This window comes from Salmo salar, chromosome 07 (assembly GCF_965601325.2).
Source record: "Salmo salar chromosome 07, fSalSal1, whole genome shotgun sequence".
NCBI lineage: Eukaryota > Metazoa > Chordata > Actinopteri > Salmoniformes > Salmonidae > Salmo > Salmo salar.
The window spans coordinates 56,436,121-56,456,181 of record NC_138297.1 but is presented as its reverse complement, the minus strand read 5'-3'; the positions used below and the strand labels follow the sequence as shown (position 1 = coordinate 56,456,181).

At 45.6% G+C, this 20,061-nt stretch overlaps 1 protein-coding gene across 1 annotated transcript in view; it reads left to right on the top strand.

Moving 5' to 3' along the window:
• The window catches only part of LOC123723793 (uncharacterized), a 32,854-nt gene extending 13,050 nt beyond the window's left edge, over positions 1 to 19,804 (top strand). Inside the window, exon 3 of the mRNA XM_045722224.2 lies at positions 16,823 to 19,804. Coding sequence (XP_045578180.1) covers positions 16,823 to 18,885 — 2,063 coding nt within the window. The 3' untranslated portion in view covers positions 18,886 to 19,804. The remainder of the gene's footprint in view (positions 1 to 16,822) is intronic.
• Positions 19,805 to 20,061: the final 257 nt, after the last annotated feature.

Here is a 20,061-nt window from a genome sequence, read left to right as displayed (position 1 = left end):
AGGGATGATGCTGGTGATTATCAAAGCAGGGATGATAACTGGGGAGGGAGAGAACGCTGCTATTTGGTTCTGTTCCAGTGCAGATACACTCTATGCATTTGTCTTGTGCAGAATCCTGCAGCGACAAAACAAGTGAACCTCCTACGTCGCCAAACACGCCCATCGGAGATTCAAATGTGAAAAGAGTGCAGGACACCCGGTACTATAATACATTATTCCCTATCCCTCAGGTATGAAGGAGAATGTCCACCCGTCAAAGCCTTCTGTTTCAGAGAGGTGTAAGTAAGGCACAGCTTTTCACTGTTGGAGACGTGCAAATCACAACCAAAACCAATGAGCTTCCATTGATTCAGAATATGCTTGTTGTGTCACCTTCGTCCTTGAAGGGTGTGTGTATGTGTGTGTACAGTAACACTCTGCCTATCTCATCCCTTTCAAAGACACACTCCAGCTGCAGAGAGCAAAGCAAGGTCACTTCTGAGATAAGAGGAGGGAAGTGGAGGAGGGGGTAAAGAAAGGCTTGAGTAAAGGAGGAGAAGGGGGGGGTTGTGGCTGAGGAGGTTTGGGGGATGATAAATTAGTCTCTTTAAACCCACCGTGGCAATGCTTCAGATCCCCATCCACTCATTTTTCCCCCAATCAGATTACCCCTTTACAGATTACCTCTGTCCCTACATTACCATTATCATCAACACTAATGGGGGGTGGCAAGACTAAACAATACACACTCCATAACTACCTGCATATGATACAGTGGCACTGTAGATACCATACAACACAGCCGTAGCCGTAGGATTTTTTTTACCCCTTTTTCCTCCCCAATTTCCTGGTATCCCAATTGGTAGTTACAGTCTGGTTGCATCGCTGCAACTCCCGTACCGACTAGGAAGAGGCGAAGGTCGAGAGCCGTGCGTCCTCCGAAACACAACCTAACCGAGCCACACTGCTTCTTGACACAATGCCCACTTAACCCGGAAGCCAGCCGCACCAATGTGTTGGAGGAAACACTGTACACCTGGCGACCATGTCAGTGTGCACTGCACCCGGCCCGCCACAAGAGTCACTGGTGTGCGATGGGACAAGGACATCCCTGCCGGCCAAACCCTCCCCTAACCCAGACGACGCTGGCCCAATTGTGCACCACTCCATGGATCTCCCGGTCGCGGCTGGCTGCCACAGTGCCTGGACTCGAACCCAGAATCTCTAGTGGCACAGCTAGCACTGCGATGCAGTGCCTTAGACCACTGCGCCACTCGGGAGGCCTTGAACAAATGTATTTTCAATGGTTGGATTGATTAGTGGTTTTACACACATCTATAGCTAGATCTATTTTCACATCAACCATGTGATTTGAACCGTGGCTGATTTCATTTAGATGCTCTTAAAAGCACCAATGGCAAATCAGACCGTGGAGGTCAGCCGGGGTCGGAAATGCAGTACAGTATGGTCAATCTCTTCAATCACAAATCGACCACGAACGAAGCAACCCCGAGGTGATTCAACCCACATGTTTTAATAAACTGCGTGGTTTAGCCTGTTTGTTTTTCTACTTTGAAGCACGGCAGCTTGGGGGAAATTACTTGAACCCAGCGGTAGACCCGACATCGTCGGCTGACATGCCACCACCGTGTTACCACGGTAACCCTGATTAGCCGTTGCCATCCTGTGCATCGCTAGGCTCATGTGTTTGTTTGGTCCAAAATGTAAATTGAGGGAGTAGACTGTTGATCAGGCAAACACACACACATTTCATCACCCAAGGTTACTACTAATAATCATTGAAATATACATTTAGAGAATGCAACGTAACCCCATTAGTATGAAGTCTACAAAACTAACCCAATAAGCCTGTGCACAGTGATGCAATATTCTGATTGCATTGAGCAAGAGTGGGAAGGGCAGGAAATTGGAGGATGAGGTATTGTAGCTATATCCAGTTTTAATGAAACCTAATATGACTGTCTGTCTCTCTTCACCCTTCTATCCTACCGGCTTCTATGTCTCATCACTCTAAGCTCCGTGTGTGTGTGTGTGTGTGTGTGTGTGTGTGTGTGTGTGTGTGTATGTGTGTGTGTGTGTGTATGACAGTGATTGAGATTAAATAGTGTATGCTGGCAGAAGTGAGAGCAGAATTATACTGCCTGATCAACCACTGGCGAAATCCCATCACAATGATCTCACACTGTGCTTCTAATACACAATGAAATGAAACACACACTACCCCATCAGGAAGCTCTTGGGTACAGTATGTTGTGGTGGACTTTAATCACAAGTGCTTCACAGGAACCTGGTAAAATGATGTTTGTCGTGTAGCTAGTCACTGAATGGCTCTGAATTCACTGTCAGCATGCAGTCAAAGCTATAACCTCTTTTGGAGCTAACTAGTGCTCTAGTATAGTGCTCTAGTATAGTGCTCTAGTATAGTGCTGTAGTATCCTGATGTCGGCAGCAGATGAAAGTTGTATTCATAGCATTGCTAACTTAGCTAGCTAACAGACATTTTGAGAAAACAAGTTATATTAAGTGGCTAGCTAGCTAGCAATATCATAATTTGGTGGCCAATCAGACAGAGCTAACTAATCAGCTGAGCTAGCAAACAATATAACAAAAGCATAATTTCGGAATTGAAAAATACTCCATCAACTGGCTCTGCATTTCAGGAATCACAGTAGCAAGTAGGATACTCCTGGTCCACTGTTCAGTTAGTTAGGTTTAGGGTTAACCTTATTTTGAAGAAAACGGTCACTTTCTGCCATACTCCTCACTGGCTTTCATGAGATTTGAACGTGCGCTTGTCTGAGGCATCGGACTCAACGACAGTTGCTATCCATTGGAGTGCTGCGATTGGTTGCCAAAAATGTTGGGGCGGAACTTAGCAAAGGGTCAATTGGACTGCCAGACATCATGCACCTAGGAGGGTGAAGTCTCACATGCTGACCACACCGCTTGTGTCGCGTGCGCGAGCGTTGCAAAATAAATGTACACATACATGTTATTCAATCATTGCACCCACACTGCTCACTCGCGAGCATCTGCGTTGCCAAGCTCTAAAATAGAAGTCAGTTCTATTTGTGGTGCTGAACGCGGTGCAAGTCCTGCCTCTCCCATCTCCTCATTGGTTTATAGAAGCAGATACCCATGTGTCATCTCCTCATTGGTAATACCTACGTGGATGATTGAAAGATGAACTGAGGTCGGTCGGTCAGTCGTGATAATTCTATGTAGGTTTAGATGCCAATCACCACAAGTCCAAAGAAGAAAAAGCCTGGAAGGAGGAGAGATGACTAGAAACAATTAGGTTGATCGTTTATGTGTGGATTAATTGTCGGAGTAGAGGACCTTGTGCATTTCAGGTAAAATAACAACTCAACGTTTATATCCCAGGACAAATTAGCTAGCAACAGCAATCTAGCTAAATAGGACAAATTAGTTAGCAACAGCAATCTAGCTAAATAGGACAAATTAGCTAGCAACAGCAATCTAGCTATATAGGACGAATTAGTTAGCAACAGCAATCTAGCTAAATAGGACAAATTAGCTAGCAACAGCAATCTAGCTAAATTGACATAAATGTTTAATGCTTTCCGACCTATCCCCAAATTAATATATTTTCATATTTCAACCTGCGTGTCGTGATCTCGTTTGGTGTAGGGGGACCAAATCTATTTGTGAACGATGGCGGGCGCGCGCCTCTTGTCTGGGCATGGTGTCAGAGATCTGCTAAAACATTCCTCTGTGGAAGTCTCTAGGGTTTCTCACAGCCTGTCTCTTTCTCTCTCTCTCTCTCTCTCTCTCTCTGCGTGTGTGTGTGTGTGTGTGTGTGTGTGTGTGTGTGTGTGTGTGTGTGTGTGTGTGTGTGTGTGTGTGTGTGGTTGTGTGTCCAACCATGGAAAGCAGAGGAACTGATCCAGATCCTTTTAATACTGGAGCTGTGGCGAATCGCACCTAAAAATATGCACTTTGACACACACACACACACACCACACACCCACCGAGAGAGAAAACCAAGTCAAGAGGGTACACAAACAAGATCTATAAATAATCCTGCCACCCATTATACACACACACATTAGGAATCTCCTCTAAGAGTGGATAGAGGGATAAACCTTAACGCTGCTAACAGACAGATGGACATTAGAACCTAGAGGCAATCAATGTAAGAACAGATCAGTTCAGGTAAAGGTAATAACTAAGCAGGAAATTATATGGATACAACAAGCTATGCTTATAAGAACGTAGGCACAGTGTGATATATATTCATCAGGATAAGAAGATAACAGCCCTCAACACCACCCCTCTTTCTCTCTCTCCCTATCTTTCTCTCATTATCCCCAACATTAGCTGATCACCAGTATCTTCCATGTGAGGTGCTAATATAGTGGTTTATGTAACTTTGTGATGACCAGACAAAATGGTATCAGCAGTGTGAGTACAGTTCTAATAGCCCTGCTCCTCTCTGTGTTTTGGTGCAGGAGAGAGAGAGGGAGAGCGAGAGAAAATATTGTGTGTGCATTCCCTTCTTCGCACCCTGGGGGTTTGGGAGTAAGCACAGAACTCTGCCAATCCTAAGGATGTGCACTTGTGTGTAGTGGGAGTACCAGCCCCTCGTTAACTATCCCCCTCTTGCTTTGTGCAGAGCTCGTTACTCATGCTAATTACCGCTAACGCAAGAGGAACACTCTTAGACCTGCACACCAAAAACACTGCAGTGATCTAGCACTCTGTGTGACCGTAGTGATGACACCATGTCAACAATACACTCCATACTATCTTACCATAACAACATGTGAATCATACCAGTCTTGATGATAAGTTACAGCAGTGTAGGGTTGAATAGAGTTAACTGAGGTTATATCAACTATAGTGAGACAGTAGTGTAGGGTTGAATAGAGTTAACTGAGGTTATATCAACTATAGTGAGACAGTTAACTCTATTCAACCCTACACTACTGTCTCACTATAGTTGATATAACCTCAGTTAACTCTATTCAACCCTACACTACTGAGGTTATATTAACTATAGTGAGACAGTAGTGTAGGGTTGAATAGAGTTAACTGAGGTTATATCAGCCTGCTGAGGGTTGCAGATAATACTCTCCTGACAGGGATAAGAGCTGGCAGCTTCTGAACCAAGAGCCCTACCCAGCGCGTGTGTGTGTATTGATGCCCAGTGCGTCTCTGTGTATGCCAGTGTGTGTGTGTGTGTGTGTGTGTGTATTGATGCCCTGTGACTCTGTGTACACCAGAGTGTGTGTATTGATGTCATGTGTGTCTCTGTGTATGCCAGTGTGTGTGTGTGTGTGTGTGTATTGATGCCCTGTGGATCTCTGTGCACGCCAGAGTGTGTGTATTAATGCCATGTGTGTCTCTGTGTATGCCAGTGTGTGTGTATTGATGCCATCTGTGTCTCTGTGTATACCAGTCTGTGTGTGTCACCACATCTGCACTGCTCATAATTCAGCCTCTCATTTGGCCAAGGTATGGATCTAGCTGTGCAGAGGTCAACAGAGTGATGCAGTGATGGGTGGGCTCTGCTTTAGACCCCAGTCTGTCAGGGAATGGGTGGGCTCTGCTTTAGACCCCAGTCTGTCAGGGAATGGGTGGGCTCTGCTTTAGACCCCAGTCTGTCAGGGAATGGGTGGGCTCTGCTTTAGACCCCAGTCTGTCAGGGAATGGGTGGGCTCTGCTTTAGACCCCAGTCTGTCAGGGAATGGGTGGGCTCTGCTTTAGACCCCAGTCTGTCAGAGAATGGGTGGGCTCTGCTTTAGACCACTGTCTGTCAGAGAATGGGTGGGCTCTGCTTTAGACCACTGTCTGTCAGGGAATTTAGCCCAAGGGGTTTAGAATGGAGGACTGGCGATAGATTAAGAATTAAGAGTTTGGGTTGTGGTACGCTCATACTAGATCAGTGTTTAAGATTCATCGAGAGGTGAGAAGAAAGAAGAGAGAAGAGAGAGGAGAAAGGAGAGAGGGAGCGCTTGAGAGAGAATGAGAGAGATGGCTTTAGAATAAGGCAGTCTCTGTTCTGTTACAGTCTGTTCTGTATGAGTGCTTTGACTTGAGATAAATGGAAATTGTTTGCCGTTGTTTTTCCCTTGTTACATCTGTAAGATGGATGATGTGGCAGAGACATTGATGTCAGGCCGTAACAGGTCAGGATGCATATCCGCACACACACACACACACACACACACACACACACACACACACACACACACACACACACACACACACACACACACACACACACACACACACACACACACACACACACACACACACACACACACACACACACACACACACACACACAGAGGAAGAAGTCAATGTGATTAGACTACACAGGCCCGACTACTGGACCCCGGATGGCTGGCTACAGCTAAACGGACCAGAGAAGGATGCATTTGACATATCTGGGTTATGAAATGTTCCTCCCATGCCCATCTCTCAACTGCCTTCCAAGACACGTCAGTATTCCCCTACTCTGTGTTGCTCTGACGATCTCAGAGCGGTCGTGATTTAAGTCATGTGCAGTACTGTACTCTACAGTATGTTGTTTTTATTGTCTCGGAGCTTGAATTGCGTAACTCTATCTCCTCAGTGGTCCCTGATGAGGAGCGGCAGGATGGGGATGAAGATGGGGTGGATCCTGTAGAGAGGACACCAAAGGAATGAGTTAGTCCTTTATACACTGCTCAAAAAAATAAAGGGAACACTTAAACAACACAATGTAACTCCAAGTCAATCACACTTCTGTGAAATCAAACTGTCCACTTAGGAAGCAACACTGATTGACAATAAATGTCACATGTTGTTGTGCAAATGGAATAGTGGAGAACGTTCTGCTGCCTGCAACATCCTCCAGCATGACCGGTTTGGCAGTGGGTCAGTCATGGTGTGGGGTGGCATTTCTTTGGGGGGCAGCACAGCCCTCCATGTGCTCGCCAGAGGTAGCCTGACTGCCATTAGGTACCGAGATGAGATCCTCAGACCCCTTGTGAGACCATATGCTGGTGCGGTTGGCCCTGGGTTCCTCCTAATGCAAGACAATGCTAGACCTCATGTGGCTGGAGTGTGTCAGCAGTTCCTGCAAGAGGAAGGCATTGATGCTATGGACTGGCCCGCCCATTGCCCAGACCTGAATCCAATTGAGCACATCTGGGACATCATGTCTCGCTCCATCCACCAACGCCACGTTGCACCACAGACTGTCCAGGAGTTGGCGGATGCTTTAGTCCAGGTCTGGGAGGAGATCCCTCAGGAGACCATCCGCCACCTCATCAGGAGCATGCCCAGGCGTTGTAGGGAGGTCATACAGGCACGTGGAGGCCACACACACCACTGAGCCTCATTTTGACTTGTTTTAAGAACATTACATCAAAGTTGGATCAGCCTGTAGTGTGGTTTTCCACTTTAATTTTGAGTGTGACTCCAAATCCAGACCTCCATGGGTTGATAAATTGGATTTCCATTGATTATTTTTGTGTGATTTTGTGTCAGCACATTCAACTATGTAAAGAAAAAAGTATTTAATAAGATTATTTCTTTCATTCAGATCTAGGATGTGTTGTTTAAGTGTTCCCTTTATTTTTTTTAGCAGTATATTTCAAAAACTAAAAGCATTGTGTTTGGGACAAATCATTCACTAAACCCTAAACCTCAACTAAATCTTGTAATAAATCATGTGGAAATTGAGCAAGTTGAGGTGACTAAACTGCTTGGAGTAACCCTGGATTGTAAACTGTCATGGTTAAAACATATTGATACAACAGTAGCTAAGATGGGGAAAAGTCTGTCCATAATAAAGCGCTGCTCTGCCTTCTTAACAACACTATCAACAAGGCAGGTCCTACAGGCCCTAGTTTGGTCGACCTGGACTACTGTTCAATCGTGTGGTCAGGTGACACAAAGAGGGACTTAGGAAAATTACAATTGGCTCAGAACAAGGCAGCACGGCTGGACCTTAAAAGTACACAGGGAGCTAACAATGATATGCATGTAAATCTCTCCTGGCTCAAAGTGGAGGACAGACTTCATCACTACTTGTATTCGTGAGATGTATTGACATGTTGAAAACACAGAGCTGTCTGTTCAAACGACTAGCACACAGCTCAGACACCCATGCACAAGACATGACACCACTGGTCCCTTTACAGTCCCCAAGTCCAGAACAGACTATAGGAGGCACACAGTTTTACATGTAGCCATGACTACTTGGAACTCTTTTCCACATCAGGTAACTAATGCAAGCAGTAGAATCATATAAAAAAAACAGATAAAAATACACCTTATGGAACAGCGGGGACTGTGAAGAAACACAGACACATGCATACACACACATGATAACAGACGCACACGTACACATGGATTTTGTGTTGTAGATATGTGGTAGTGGAGTAGGGGCCTGAGGGCACACACTTAGTGTGTTGTGAAATCTGCTATGAATGTATTGTAAGGTTTTTAAAAATTGTATAACTGCCTTCATTTTGCTGGACCCCAGGAAGAGTAGCTGCTGCCTTGGCAGGAACTAATGGGGATCCATAATAAATACAAATACCACCAGGAGTCATTACGACGACAACGTCAAAGCCACTGATTACAGGTAACTGGATCACACTTAACATCACACAAATAAGATACTGGACACACAAAGATACGCATGCACAGACCCTTAGAAACACACACACACACACACACACACTTGAACACACTACATCACAAGCACTCCTCGCTTACTTACTTCCCCAATCTAGCTCAACACTGTCAGTTTGAAGAGCAAAGCAGCCTATTACTGTTATAATCTGTCAAACTAGCTGTAATCTGTCTGAGAGTCACAGCAGCCAGGCAGAAACATTTCCCTCAGCCCTTCCTACAGTCTCTAATTGCCTCCAAAGGGAGGTGACTGTTGGTTGGAACCGTGTTGTTGAACAATTACCAGCCGGAGTCTAGCTAAAGGACCTCTCTCCCTCTCTTCGTTTGATTAGTAGCAACCCTTTTCAGAAGAACATCCCAGGTAGAGAGGAAGTAGAAACATCTGGTGGGTGGTCAGTAATGATTCATTAATCATGTGTTAATTAAGAAGTTCATTTGAAACCCACTTCTCCGCAGCAGATGTAACCCACATTACTGGCCAGAAATAGCAGGTCCATTCAGCCGAATCAGGGGCGGAAATCCCGGGGGGGACGGGGGGGACACGACCCCCACATCCTGGGAAAAATATGATTTCTCCCCCCCAATATATCACTCAAACATAACTATGTAATTTAAATAATATTAATAATACGCAATGAAAGCAATTGTGCTGATTATAGACACTTAATAGCGCATTTTTAAGTTTCAAAAGATTGCGACCCCCCCGCCCTTTGCCTCACAATGGTTTGATCCACTGCCAGTTCCTTAGTTTGCATGTAACTGCCATGAGGTTCATCCAGTCAATCGCGCACACACACACTAGCTGAATATGCAGAGCTAGAGCGCAAATATTAACTATTAAGCTAGCTAGTACCTATTCCATTTATGTGGCGTCGTCAAAGATGGAATCAGCATGCAGATGATGTAAGTTAGTGCTTCAAAGTCCCTGTGATAAGGTTAGCGATAAACTGAAGTCCAAACTGAACAGAACTACACTCTCTTCTACCATTGTCTTAAATATATTTAATGGTCTCGTTGCAAAAGCTAAATTGTCGCAAGGGAACTTTTATTTATTTATTTTATTTCACCTTTATTTAACCCGGGTAGCAAAGATTATAGCAAACACCACTGAAACTGAATTGGTGCTCACTAGCTTTGCAAATTCAGCTATTTTTGGAAGCCAGACAATATGAAACAAACTATTAAAATTACAAAAGGTTGCAGCATATGTTGTGTAAATGGTGAACTCATACAGCTGTCAACTCTTGTCATTTTAATCCGTTTCACATTTGCTAGCTACCTTTTAGATCGAAGCCCAACTAGAATGATTGAAGATGATAGAAGCCCATCTCCTACTGTAAATAACCTACACACTGTGTGTGTAGCCAGCCAGCCAGCCAGGTAGAAAAATGGCAGAAAAATAAAAGATGGACATCAGAGTATTTTTCAATACACCAAAACGCATAGTAAGAACCCTAGTAGCCTAATATCTCAAAGACTAGTTGATAAAATGTTCATAAGAAAGAAATTAAATTCTAATGGAAATGTTTCACAATGATGTCATTAGGCAGAGCAGGCAACAGATGGCACACAGACAGTAGAGTTGGGGACAGATATGCAGGGACAGACTGGCAGTCTCAGGTAAGTTTGTTGAGTCTTTGTTTGGCAACATTATGAAAGGTTCTCAATTTCTGTTGACTTGTAAAATAGGAACATAATTGGAAAATGCCATGGATACCCCCACTCTCAACTTAAACTGGTGACTGAACTAAGATTTGTTAAAGGCAATGGTATTGCTGTTGTGATTAGTTGTGTAGTTTTGGGTACCGGTAGTTAGGAGTACGGCAAACGCCTTATTTCTTTGGTTCCTCAATATACATTTACCATATTACAATGTAGGCTATGTGTTACAGCACTACCTTTGGTGTCCCCCTCAGGAATTGCTCTTGAGAAAATTTCATGTAATTGTCCCCTCCAAAGTGGATATCAGATTTTCGCCCCTGAGCCGAATAGTAAAAATAGACTAGTTAAATGTGCTACTGCAGATGACGTGTCACCACAGAGACTTGTGTGTGTGAGAGAGAATTTGCTGCCTCCTTATCATGCAAATCAAATATCCTAACAATGATCAAATGAGTCCATAACATGTTCCTATGTAGGACTGTAGCAGGCCAGGGTCTGTTGATGTAAAGGGGTTTTGGGATCTTCTCAGATCTTTCCACTCAACCCATTTTGCCACAAAATACAATTCTCTCCTCTTCAATGTGCATGACAGCTCCTCCAACAGTCATTCTGGCTGAATTGCCTTTCAGAGGACAGTGAAATTGAAAGTGAAGAAAAACAGATGAAAGCTAAATGAAGCCTTGGATTTTCCTGACGCGGGGACAACAGGAGACCAATTAGAAAGATGGAGGGGAGGGTGGTGGGAGTTGAGTTCTGCAGTCAGGTGTCAAGGTTTACACTGGGGTCCTGGGCCAAATAGTCTTAAACTGGTTCCTTTCCTCCTACTTCCTTCATGACCACTGATGCTCTTTTTTACCCATCAGTTGATGTGATGAAAATCAATAAAAGGCATATTAAGAGTATTAAAGGCCCAGTGCTGTCAAAAACGTGATTTCCCTGTGTTTTATATATACAGGTAACTGTCAAGATAATGGAAACCCTTGAGTAAATGAAGGTTCTGGTGGCTCTGTGGCATGCATTTTCCTAGCATGGTTTAGCTCCACTCAATCCCTTAGAGGGCAAGGTAAATGTCAATTAATACACAGCCATTCTGAGTGATCACCTTCAACCTATGGTGAATCATGTCTATCCTGATGGGAGTGGAGCCCCCATCCACAGGGCACGAGTGTTCACTGAATGGTTTGATGAGCATGAAAACGATGTAAACCATATGCCATGGCTGTCTCAGTCACCAGAGCTCAACCCAATGGAACATTTATGGGAGATTCTGGAGCGGCACCTGAGACAGTGTTTTCCACCAGCATCCACAAAACACCAAATTATGGAATTTCTTGTGGAAGAATGGTGTCTCTCCTATAGAGTTCCAGACACTTGTAGAATCTACACCAACTTGCCAAGGCACATTGAAGGTGTTCAGGTGCCTCGTGGTGATCCAACGCCCTATTATGACACTTTATGTTGGTGGTTCCATTATTTTGGCAGTTACCTGTATTTCCACACTATGAGGTTGGAATAATAGTGTGAAATTGTGAAAATGCTGATAATGCTGTATTAACGTAAGAGCTGTTTGACAAGACCGGCTGTGATTTCTGCCTGCTCAGGTGGGATGGAGTTTTGGACTGCCTGGCGACAGACAATAGTTAATAATATTTTGGGGGTGCTTATATTTGTCCTGTTACACACAAGTGTATAATGGAAATGTGTTTCTTGCATATCCCAACTCTCCCTGAGACACCCACAGAGAGTGGGGTCATGGCCAGGGTCACGTACAGTGCCCCTGAAGCAATTAGAGTTAAGTACCTTGCTCAAGGGCACAGCGACAGACTTTCTCCTTGTCGGCTCTGGTACGCGAACAAGCGACCTTTTGGTTACTGGCCCAACACTAACCTTGAGGCTATCTGCCGCCCATAGACCAATAACAAAGAGGGTTTTAAACCTAAGTCTGATACTAATCGCTCAACTTCAGTTGAACTATGGGAACCTTACAGTATGTCCGCAACTCTGCTATGTTTCAATGGCGATTTAATCAGACGAACAAAAAAGACAACACTTTGATCCGAGTTGGATCATCGTCAGGTCATGTTTTTCTTGAATACGTTCTTCTGTCCTGCACCTGATGAGTTGGAATTTCCTTCTTTTTCACTATTTTCTAACCATCTACAAAAATCTCTGCCCAAGCTATTGTAAAGTAGCTTGTTATTGATTATGGTGTATGTATACATACATACATACATACATACATACATACATACATACATACATACATACATACATTGGCTGTTGGCATTTAATCCGGGCAGTGACATGACATCCATATGTTACTGACTGTAAACCTGAATGGTTTGTCACAAGTGGAATGTAGACTATAACTAGGCAGCAACACGCGACGGAACGGACCGGACTTCGCTGTCCCCGTCACACGGCCACATTCCAACGGGGGCGGGTATCCAGGCCGGTGGACTGGCTGACTTGCTGGACGCTCCGATGGGCGATTATTTGACCTGGGCGAGACAGGCAGGAACCCTCGGCTCTAGTCCAGAAACCCGTCACGTTTTCCACTGTGCCCGCCGGGACAGCTAGGGCATCGCCCAGGAAAGTAAACAAACGGTCGGAACAAGCGACTGGCCTGCCACAACATGTCCGCCCTCATCAGTGGCAGTTGCCTCGCCTGGCACTTCCTGTTTGTGTTAAACCCCGCCCACATCTCCCACACTGTGCAGGCAGGGTGTCTGGTATGACAATATTACATCATTATTGTTACGACACCGCTTCTCGTCTCTCCTGTAGTAATAGCCATCTTCAGAAGGAATATTTTAGTGACAGATAAGCAACATATCAGGCACCACCTCTTATCATAACATTATTACAATTTAACTACTGTCTATAGGTGTCATCATCAGGGATGGTCCCAATGAGTTAGTGACTCATACAGGTGGCTGAAAAATAGTGGGCTGAACCAACACTAATATTCTATGGGGGTGCCATGTTATTGCTTTTGGGGAGGGGCACTGATTTGTTATGGGAGTGCCCAGAACCCCTGGCAGCCAGTGTAATTCTAACCCTGTCAGAACAAATACAATTTTATGTTCCTTTCACCCTCCAGATTAGTTGAGTAATAAACTATGTCAGAGCTGTTAGTGTGCTGATTCACCTCAGTGGATTTTAGACGTGTACAAGACTGTTGTAACTGCAGAGTCTGCTATATATTCAGCTGAACGGACACTCATTAAATGTGCAACTGTGCAAAACTTAAAGGGAATTTATCAATAGCCATGTTGCGCCAGGCTACAGTATATCCTACAGGGGACTAGATAGAGAAACATCATGGAACAATGCACAGTGGAACCGCTTTAACCACTTTTCATTTCTGCCCAGGAAAGATTCAGCGGGGTTAATTAAAAAACCCTGCATCAGGGAAAAACAAAGTCTCTTAAAACATTGTCAGTCAGTATTTCACCGTAGTAGCGCCATGATTAAAGCCACGGTCGCCCGTCTCGTAACCGTCTGTCAGAGGTAAAATAAAAATGGTGATGTCGTGCCGTCAGACAGATCGCTCATTCAGGTTCATATTTCCCAGAGCTTGACGGTTTCGTCATCAACTCACACTGAATCTCGGGAGTCGGGGGCTGAGCACGGAATGAAGAATAAACGGGTGCCAAAAGAAGATAATCAGTACTCTGCAGAACAGCGCTGAGGTTTATGTTAAAGCCCCTCTTTAAAAGGATCAGCCACTCGAGTCAGTCATTGATAGAACTGCTCAGGAGTCAGTGTTGTGGTTTGGGCTTCCTGATTAGAGTGGAGAGGTTTCTTTGGTCGGCTAATGAGAGGGACCAGCGAGGCTGATGGGAGGTGGAGAATACAGTCTTAATGACAACCTTTCTACAACACACCATGTTAACAGGAAGCACTCTTGCATTAAAGAGAGAGAAAACGGCACTGGGTTTTGTGTTTCAGCATCCACAATATGGTTGCAGGGCCACATGCACGCACACCATACCTGTTCACATTAGAGCTCAATTGAGCCAGGGTTTGCCAGGCAGTGTATTTAGACAGGGAGAGAGCGAGAGAGAAGGGGCAATGCGGGAGGAAGAGAGAGACACACAAAAAGATGGGGTAGAAGTTATGAGAGGAAGAGAGAGAGACAAAAAGATGGGGTAGAGGTTATGAGAGGAAGAGAGAGACACAAAAAGATGGGGTAGAGGTTATGAGAGGAAGAGAGAGACACAAAAAGATGGGGTAGAGGTTATGAGAGGAAGAGAGAGACACAAAAAGATGGGGTAGAGGTTATGAGAGGAAGAGAGAGACACAAAAAGATGGGGTAGAGGTTATGAGAGGAAGAGAGAGCGTGTGTGTCAGAGAGAGAAAAAAAGAAGAGTGGTCTTCGAGGGAGGAAACAGGACAAGAGACGTCACAAACAAAACAGTCCATTACGGGTCTGGGACTGAGACGGGGTGGGGAAACAGACAGCTACCATACAACACAACACAATCAGAGGAGCTAGGGCCTCATATCACAAGAGAAAAGGGGCAACTTAAATGTATAAATACATGACTTAGTTCTGTGGTACAGAAGTTTGTACATAAATCGAGGTTGCATACCAACATGCAATCAATGTACCACTAGACATGAGGTATTCTCGTTTTGCCACACATCTTTATCATCCAAACTGCATTTTAGTACCATAAAGACCACATTTTAGTACCATAAAGACCACATTTTAGTACCATAAAGACCACATTTTGGTACCATAAAGACCACATTTTAGTACCATAAAGACCACATTTTGGTACCATAAAGACCACATTTTAGTACCATAAAGACCACATTTTGGTACCATAAAGACCACATTTTGGGGCCATTTGACAAATGCCTGGGTTGTATTATACAATATTTAAAAGCATCCTTATTTTACTCAAATCCAACCCACACAGTCCACTTCACACCACTATCACAGACAGACGTTTCACAGAGTCACAAGGTACTCTACATCTATCAGCCTACAAATCATGCAGCTCTGTAACTGCTATTACCTCCCTGTATACATGGATATCCTGCTTGTTTGTCCCCGTCTCTGTAGCCCAATAAGGAGCCTGGGAGGAGGACGGCTCATTATAATAATGTCTGGAACAGAGCGAACGAAATGATACCATTCCATTGATTCCGCTCCAGCCATTACCACGAGCCTGTCCTCCTCAATTAAGGTGCCACCAACCTCCAGTAGATGATATCTGATAGGGCTGGGCTTGAATCATTTTACATTTTTACATTTTAGTCATTTAGCAGACGCTCTTATCCAGAGCGACTTATAGTAGTGAATGCATACATTTCATACAATTTCATACATGTTTTTCTGTGCTGGCCCCCCGTGGGAATCGAACCCACAACCCTGGTGTTGCAAACACCATGCTCTACCAACTGAGCTACAGGGAAGGCTGAATGACTGATGAGACTGTGTGTCTGTGTCTCGATACAAGATGTAATTCGGCCTGTTTCTCTCTGTTTTCACCTCTTCTATAGGCGGAGTGAGGAGAAGCATGGAAATACATGGGTACGCATTGCTCTGTTTGATGTCCTAGCTGATCTGTTTTACTGAAGTGGCATTGATTGAGGATAATGCTTTGGCTAATGGCTATTATGGACGTCATGTAAGATGTTGGCTGCCGAAGTCTGTAAAGCTCGTTTTGAAAAGGAAGAGCCTAAAACCGTGCGAGGGAAACCGTCGCTGGTGCCCATCCGTGATGCATTTGTTTGTGTGTAATGACTCTACTAGGTACACATCCAAGTCATCTTCCATGCATTGATCTTACCAGTAGCCTTTATAAACATATACGTTTAACAGTGCAGATGAGTCTTGCAGCCAAGCCAGAGTTCATACATACACACATGTACAATTTAAAAAGGGACACTCCCAGTCTGTCCCGAACCAAGCCACTAACAGCCATTTCCTCCCACGGTGCACTATATAACATGTATAATACAATCATCATCGGCCATGTTTGTATGGAAACAACAGATGTTCACTGGCTGCTTATGTCATAGAAAGAAGGAACCAGCTCTGTGGTCTTCAGGCCCCACTGATCTGCCCTTTTCTCTTCCCCCCTTTCTAGGCCCAGTTCAGCTGGAAGTTGCCTCCTTACAGCTTCTGCCTTTTACACATGCTTTCGCAGACTTGGCTCTCAGCCCATTGGTGTCTAGGCTCGAATGTTGAGTAAACGTTGTGTATTCTCATGTGTGCCTGTTTAGGATGGACTCTCTTGGGTGTTGCCCTCTGCTGGTAAATTGTATTACTATGCTGTTATCGGAAAACAGCATCCTGAGGACGGATGTGGCTGTGCAGCATTGCGCTGTATAGACGCTGCTGCATATGGCAATGATCTATATTTTGGACGGTCAGATGGCCACAGGTGGATTTCACATGTCAAATCTCATGACAAATAGATTTTTAGGAACCGATCAACATTTTATGGAATCGAAATTGAAATTCGATATTTTCCCATGTTTTTTTCAGGTAACCTTCCTGATCCTGAAGACTGGTTGTCTGACCCAACGGGCAGTGAAGCCACCTACCTCCCAGACTGCAATCAGGAACGTTCGGGAATCTGCAACATCTCTGACACCTGGGCGCCGCCCACCACTGAAATCCTCCCCACCGCCAACACCCCCTCCACCAACCAATCAAATAACCCCTTCCTGATTCCGGCCCGGCCCATGTTCGTATCCCTGCATTCTGATTGGAACAGCGCCATGGCTGCCTGGGGGTTAGCCTGGGATGCACACGTGTACGGTCTGGGCTCCATCTTCGCCATGGTGACCCTGGCCTCGGCGCTCAACCTGCTGTGCCTGCCCTTGCGCTGCCCTTCCGGCTGTGGCTACTTCGCCCTGGTCAGCGTCTTCCTCCTGGCTGCAGGGTGTACCAGGGCTTTCTCCCTCCTCTACGATGCCTACGGCCACCAGGACCGGCTGTCCTCCACCGAGGCCTCCCTGCTGCTCTATGAAGCCCCGTTCCCCTGCCTGACTGCAGCCTTCGGCCTGGTCTTCCTGCTCCTCTCCATGCGCTCCAGGATGCAGCTATCCTACTCAGCCTTCCAGAGACCCTGTTTCCTGGCCTGTTTGGTGTTGCTGCACTTCGCAGCAGCTTTCGGTCCCGTCGCACTGCTGAGGCTCTACCAGAGGAGGGCACCCTTCTGCCTCTTCATCTCACTCATCTCCCGGGGAGCGTTTGTGGCGCTGGTTTCTTTTCTATCGGTCGCCTATTTTGTGTTCTTCTGCTACGTACGGGCGGACTCGAAGCACATTTACCGCCTGAATAACACCTCGCCCACGCCGGCTGAGCGATACAACCGCTGTCCATTCGCAGAGAGCAGGGACTGGGACCGTGCGGCTGCAACAGTGTGCCTTTCGGCTCTGTTCTGCCTGGCATGCGCCGGGCTGCAGCTGTACGCCATGCTCCACTCTCTGGGGCTGGCCGGAGGAGCAGATGTGTTCCGCCCTTGGCCTTGGTGGACCTTCCAGCTCAGCTGCAGGGTTTGTGAGGCCGGAGTTTGTCTCACCCTAGCCCTGGTGGTGGCCCAGCCAATCTACTGCTCTGACCACCTTCCCCAGCCTGGAAGCTGCTGGACGGAGCTGCTGGCGATCAAGTCGCCCATTATGCCGGGAACCTACCAGTGGACCCTGAGCCAGCAGGAGAAGCTGGCCATCTGCGACATTGGGCACGGGGAGACAGAGTGCCTGCCCCTCTACACGCTGGTGGATGAAAGGCTAGGCAGCAGCTTGAACGGCCTGGACCTCCTGTACCACAGCAACCGGGCCTTAGCCTACAGAGACCTGGACCTGAATTTGGATCTGCCTGGCTCCAGCAAGCCCGAGGACAGGGGTGGTGGAGCGGCGTCCGGGGGTTCCTCCTTCACCAGTGACTCCACGGCTGACCTGCGGCCGCCATCGCCCATCAACCTGCGCCGTAGTATTGACGAGGCGCTCTTCAGCGAGGACCTCTTTCCCATAAGCCTCTTCAGACCGTCCATACCATTTTGCTGCAGTGACCTGTCACTCAACATCCCCTACTCCACGTCCACCCTGCCCAATGGTGGCCAGGTGCTTCGAGAGACCCTCTCAGCCGACCCAGGCCTATACCGGACAACCTCCTGCGTGGAGATGGTCCCTCCGCCCCCAACCCCTTTACCAAACCGACCTATGGCGGGCGACACCATCCTGGGTGCTCCACCATCTCCCTCCCTGTCCTCCAACTCCAGCTGCTCTTCCCCAGAATGCTGGAGGGGAAGTTCCTCCTCCTGCTCCCTGTACAGACCCTCACTAGGGGGGTCCTCTCTGGTCCTCTGCTCCAGCCCAGAGGGGCACGCCCAACCCCCATCCCTAGGTGGCAGCTCAAGCCGCATTACAGCCTCCAGCCACCAGGGCTCACACATGCAGAGACACTATCGCACACTGGGGTCAGCCTCACAGGAGAGTCTTGACCTAGAGTCTGAAGCGGACCGGTCCGTACAAGAGGAGTTCATCAATGTCTGCAGACAGATTGATGCGATGAGCATCTGCAGTGAGACAATTGACTTGTAGGTAGAGCTCTCAACAGTCAAGGGCTAAAGACTGAGGACTGGACTGAAATAAGGTGTTGTGAAGAAGGATTCAAGATGGCGTCACGATCTGTAAGGAGCAACGAGTGGTTTGATTCATTAGGCTAGCCTTCATTGTCAAGAAAGGTAAAATAGTGGCAAATGTTTGAGTAAATGAACAGAGGGTTTGTTTGAGAATGTTGACAAGAGTCTTTTAAGTGCCACAGAATGCCACATGCCAAGGAGAAATTTGAGAATTTTTTTTCACATTTGCTATTGGATGATGAAGTTTGATACGTTAAAAGTTGCGTTTTCCTGTGCATTTCAAGAGGGGAACAGGAAAGCAAAATACATTTGTACAAAATGTTTTGCATTCAAATAAATAATACTGTGATTGAAATAAGCACTTAATAAACAACTACTGAAATCTTATTTTAACATTTTAGCATACTCGTATCCAGATTGTGAGGGCATACATTTTCATACTTTTTTTTCTTCTTCTTCATACTGGTCCCCTGTGGGAATCAAACCCTGGAGTTGCAAGCACCTTGCTCTACCAGCTGAGCTACACAGGACTTATAAAACAAATGTACTTTACATTCTCATAGAGTAACATTGTTATTCAATGCCAAGTTGTTTCAATTCAGTAAAATATCATTGTTTGTGAGCCTCTACATCAAGAATTAGACATGTTAGAGATATGCTTTGAGATCCATCCAATAAAGGAAAGCTTGATTTGAACTAACAGCAACTTTGTAGCGGAGCAGCAGTACTACTATACTGGTAGGATAACACCGATACCCTTGTGGTTTAACTTCTGACTGACACACAGTACATTTTATAAGCTGCTTAATATTTTATTAATGTAAAAAAACAAAAAATTTACTCAACATGATTAAATAAAGAGCAATGTCAACATTTAAGTGTGGATGTTTTGTTTTCACCAAGTTTCAGGTCATGTATAACGTATCTTCTATAGTTACATTTGGGGATATTATTTTGGACAACGCAATACTATTTTTGCACCAGTTGGCTGTACCTGCCCCAAAACACCAGTATTTTTCCTTCATAGCTCGATCTCCATCTTTTTAAATTAGGTAGACAATTCGTATTCAACACTTTTACTTCCATGACTGATCAAAACTCATGACTCTTGTCCCTCTGCAGCAGACATATGGTG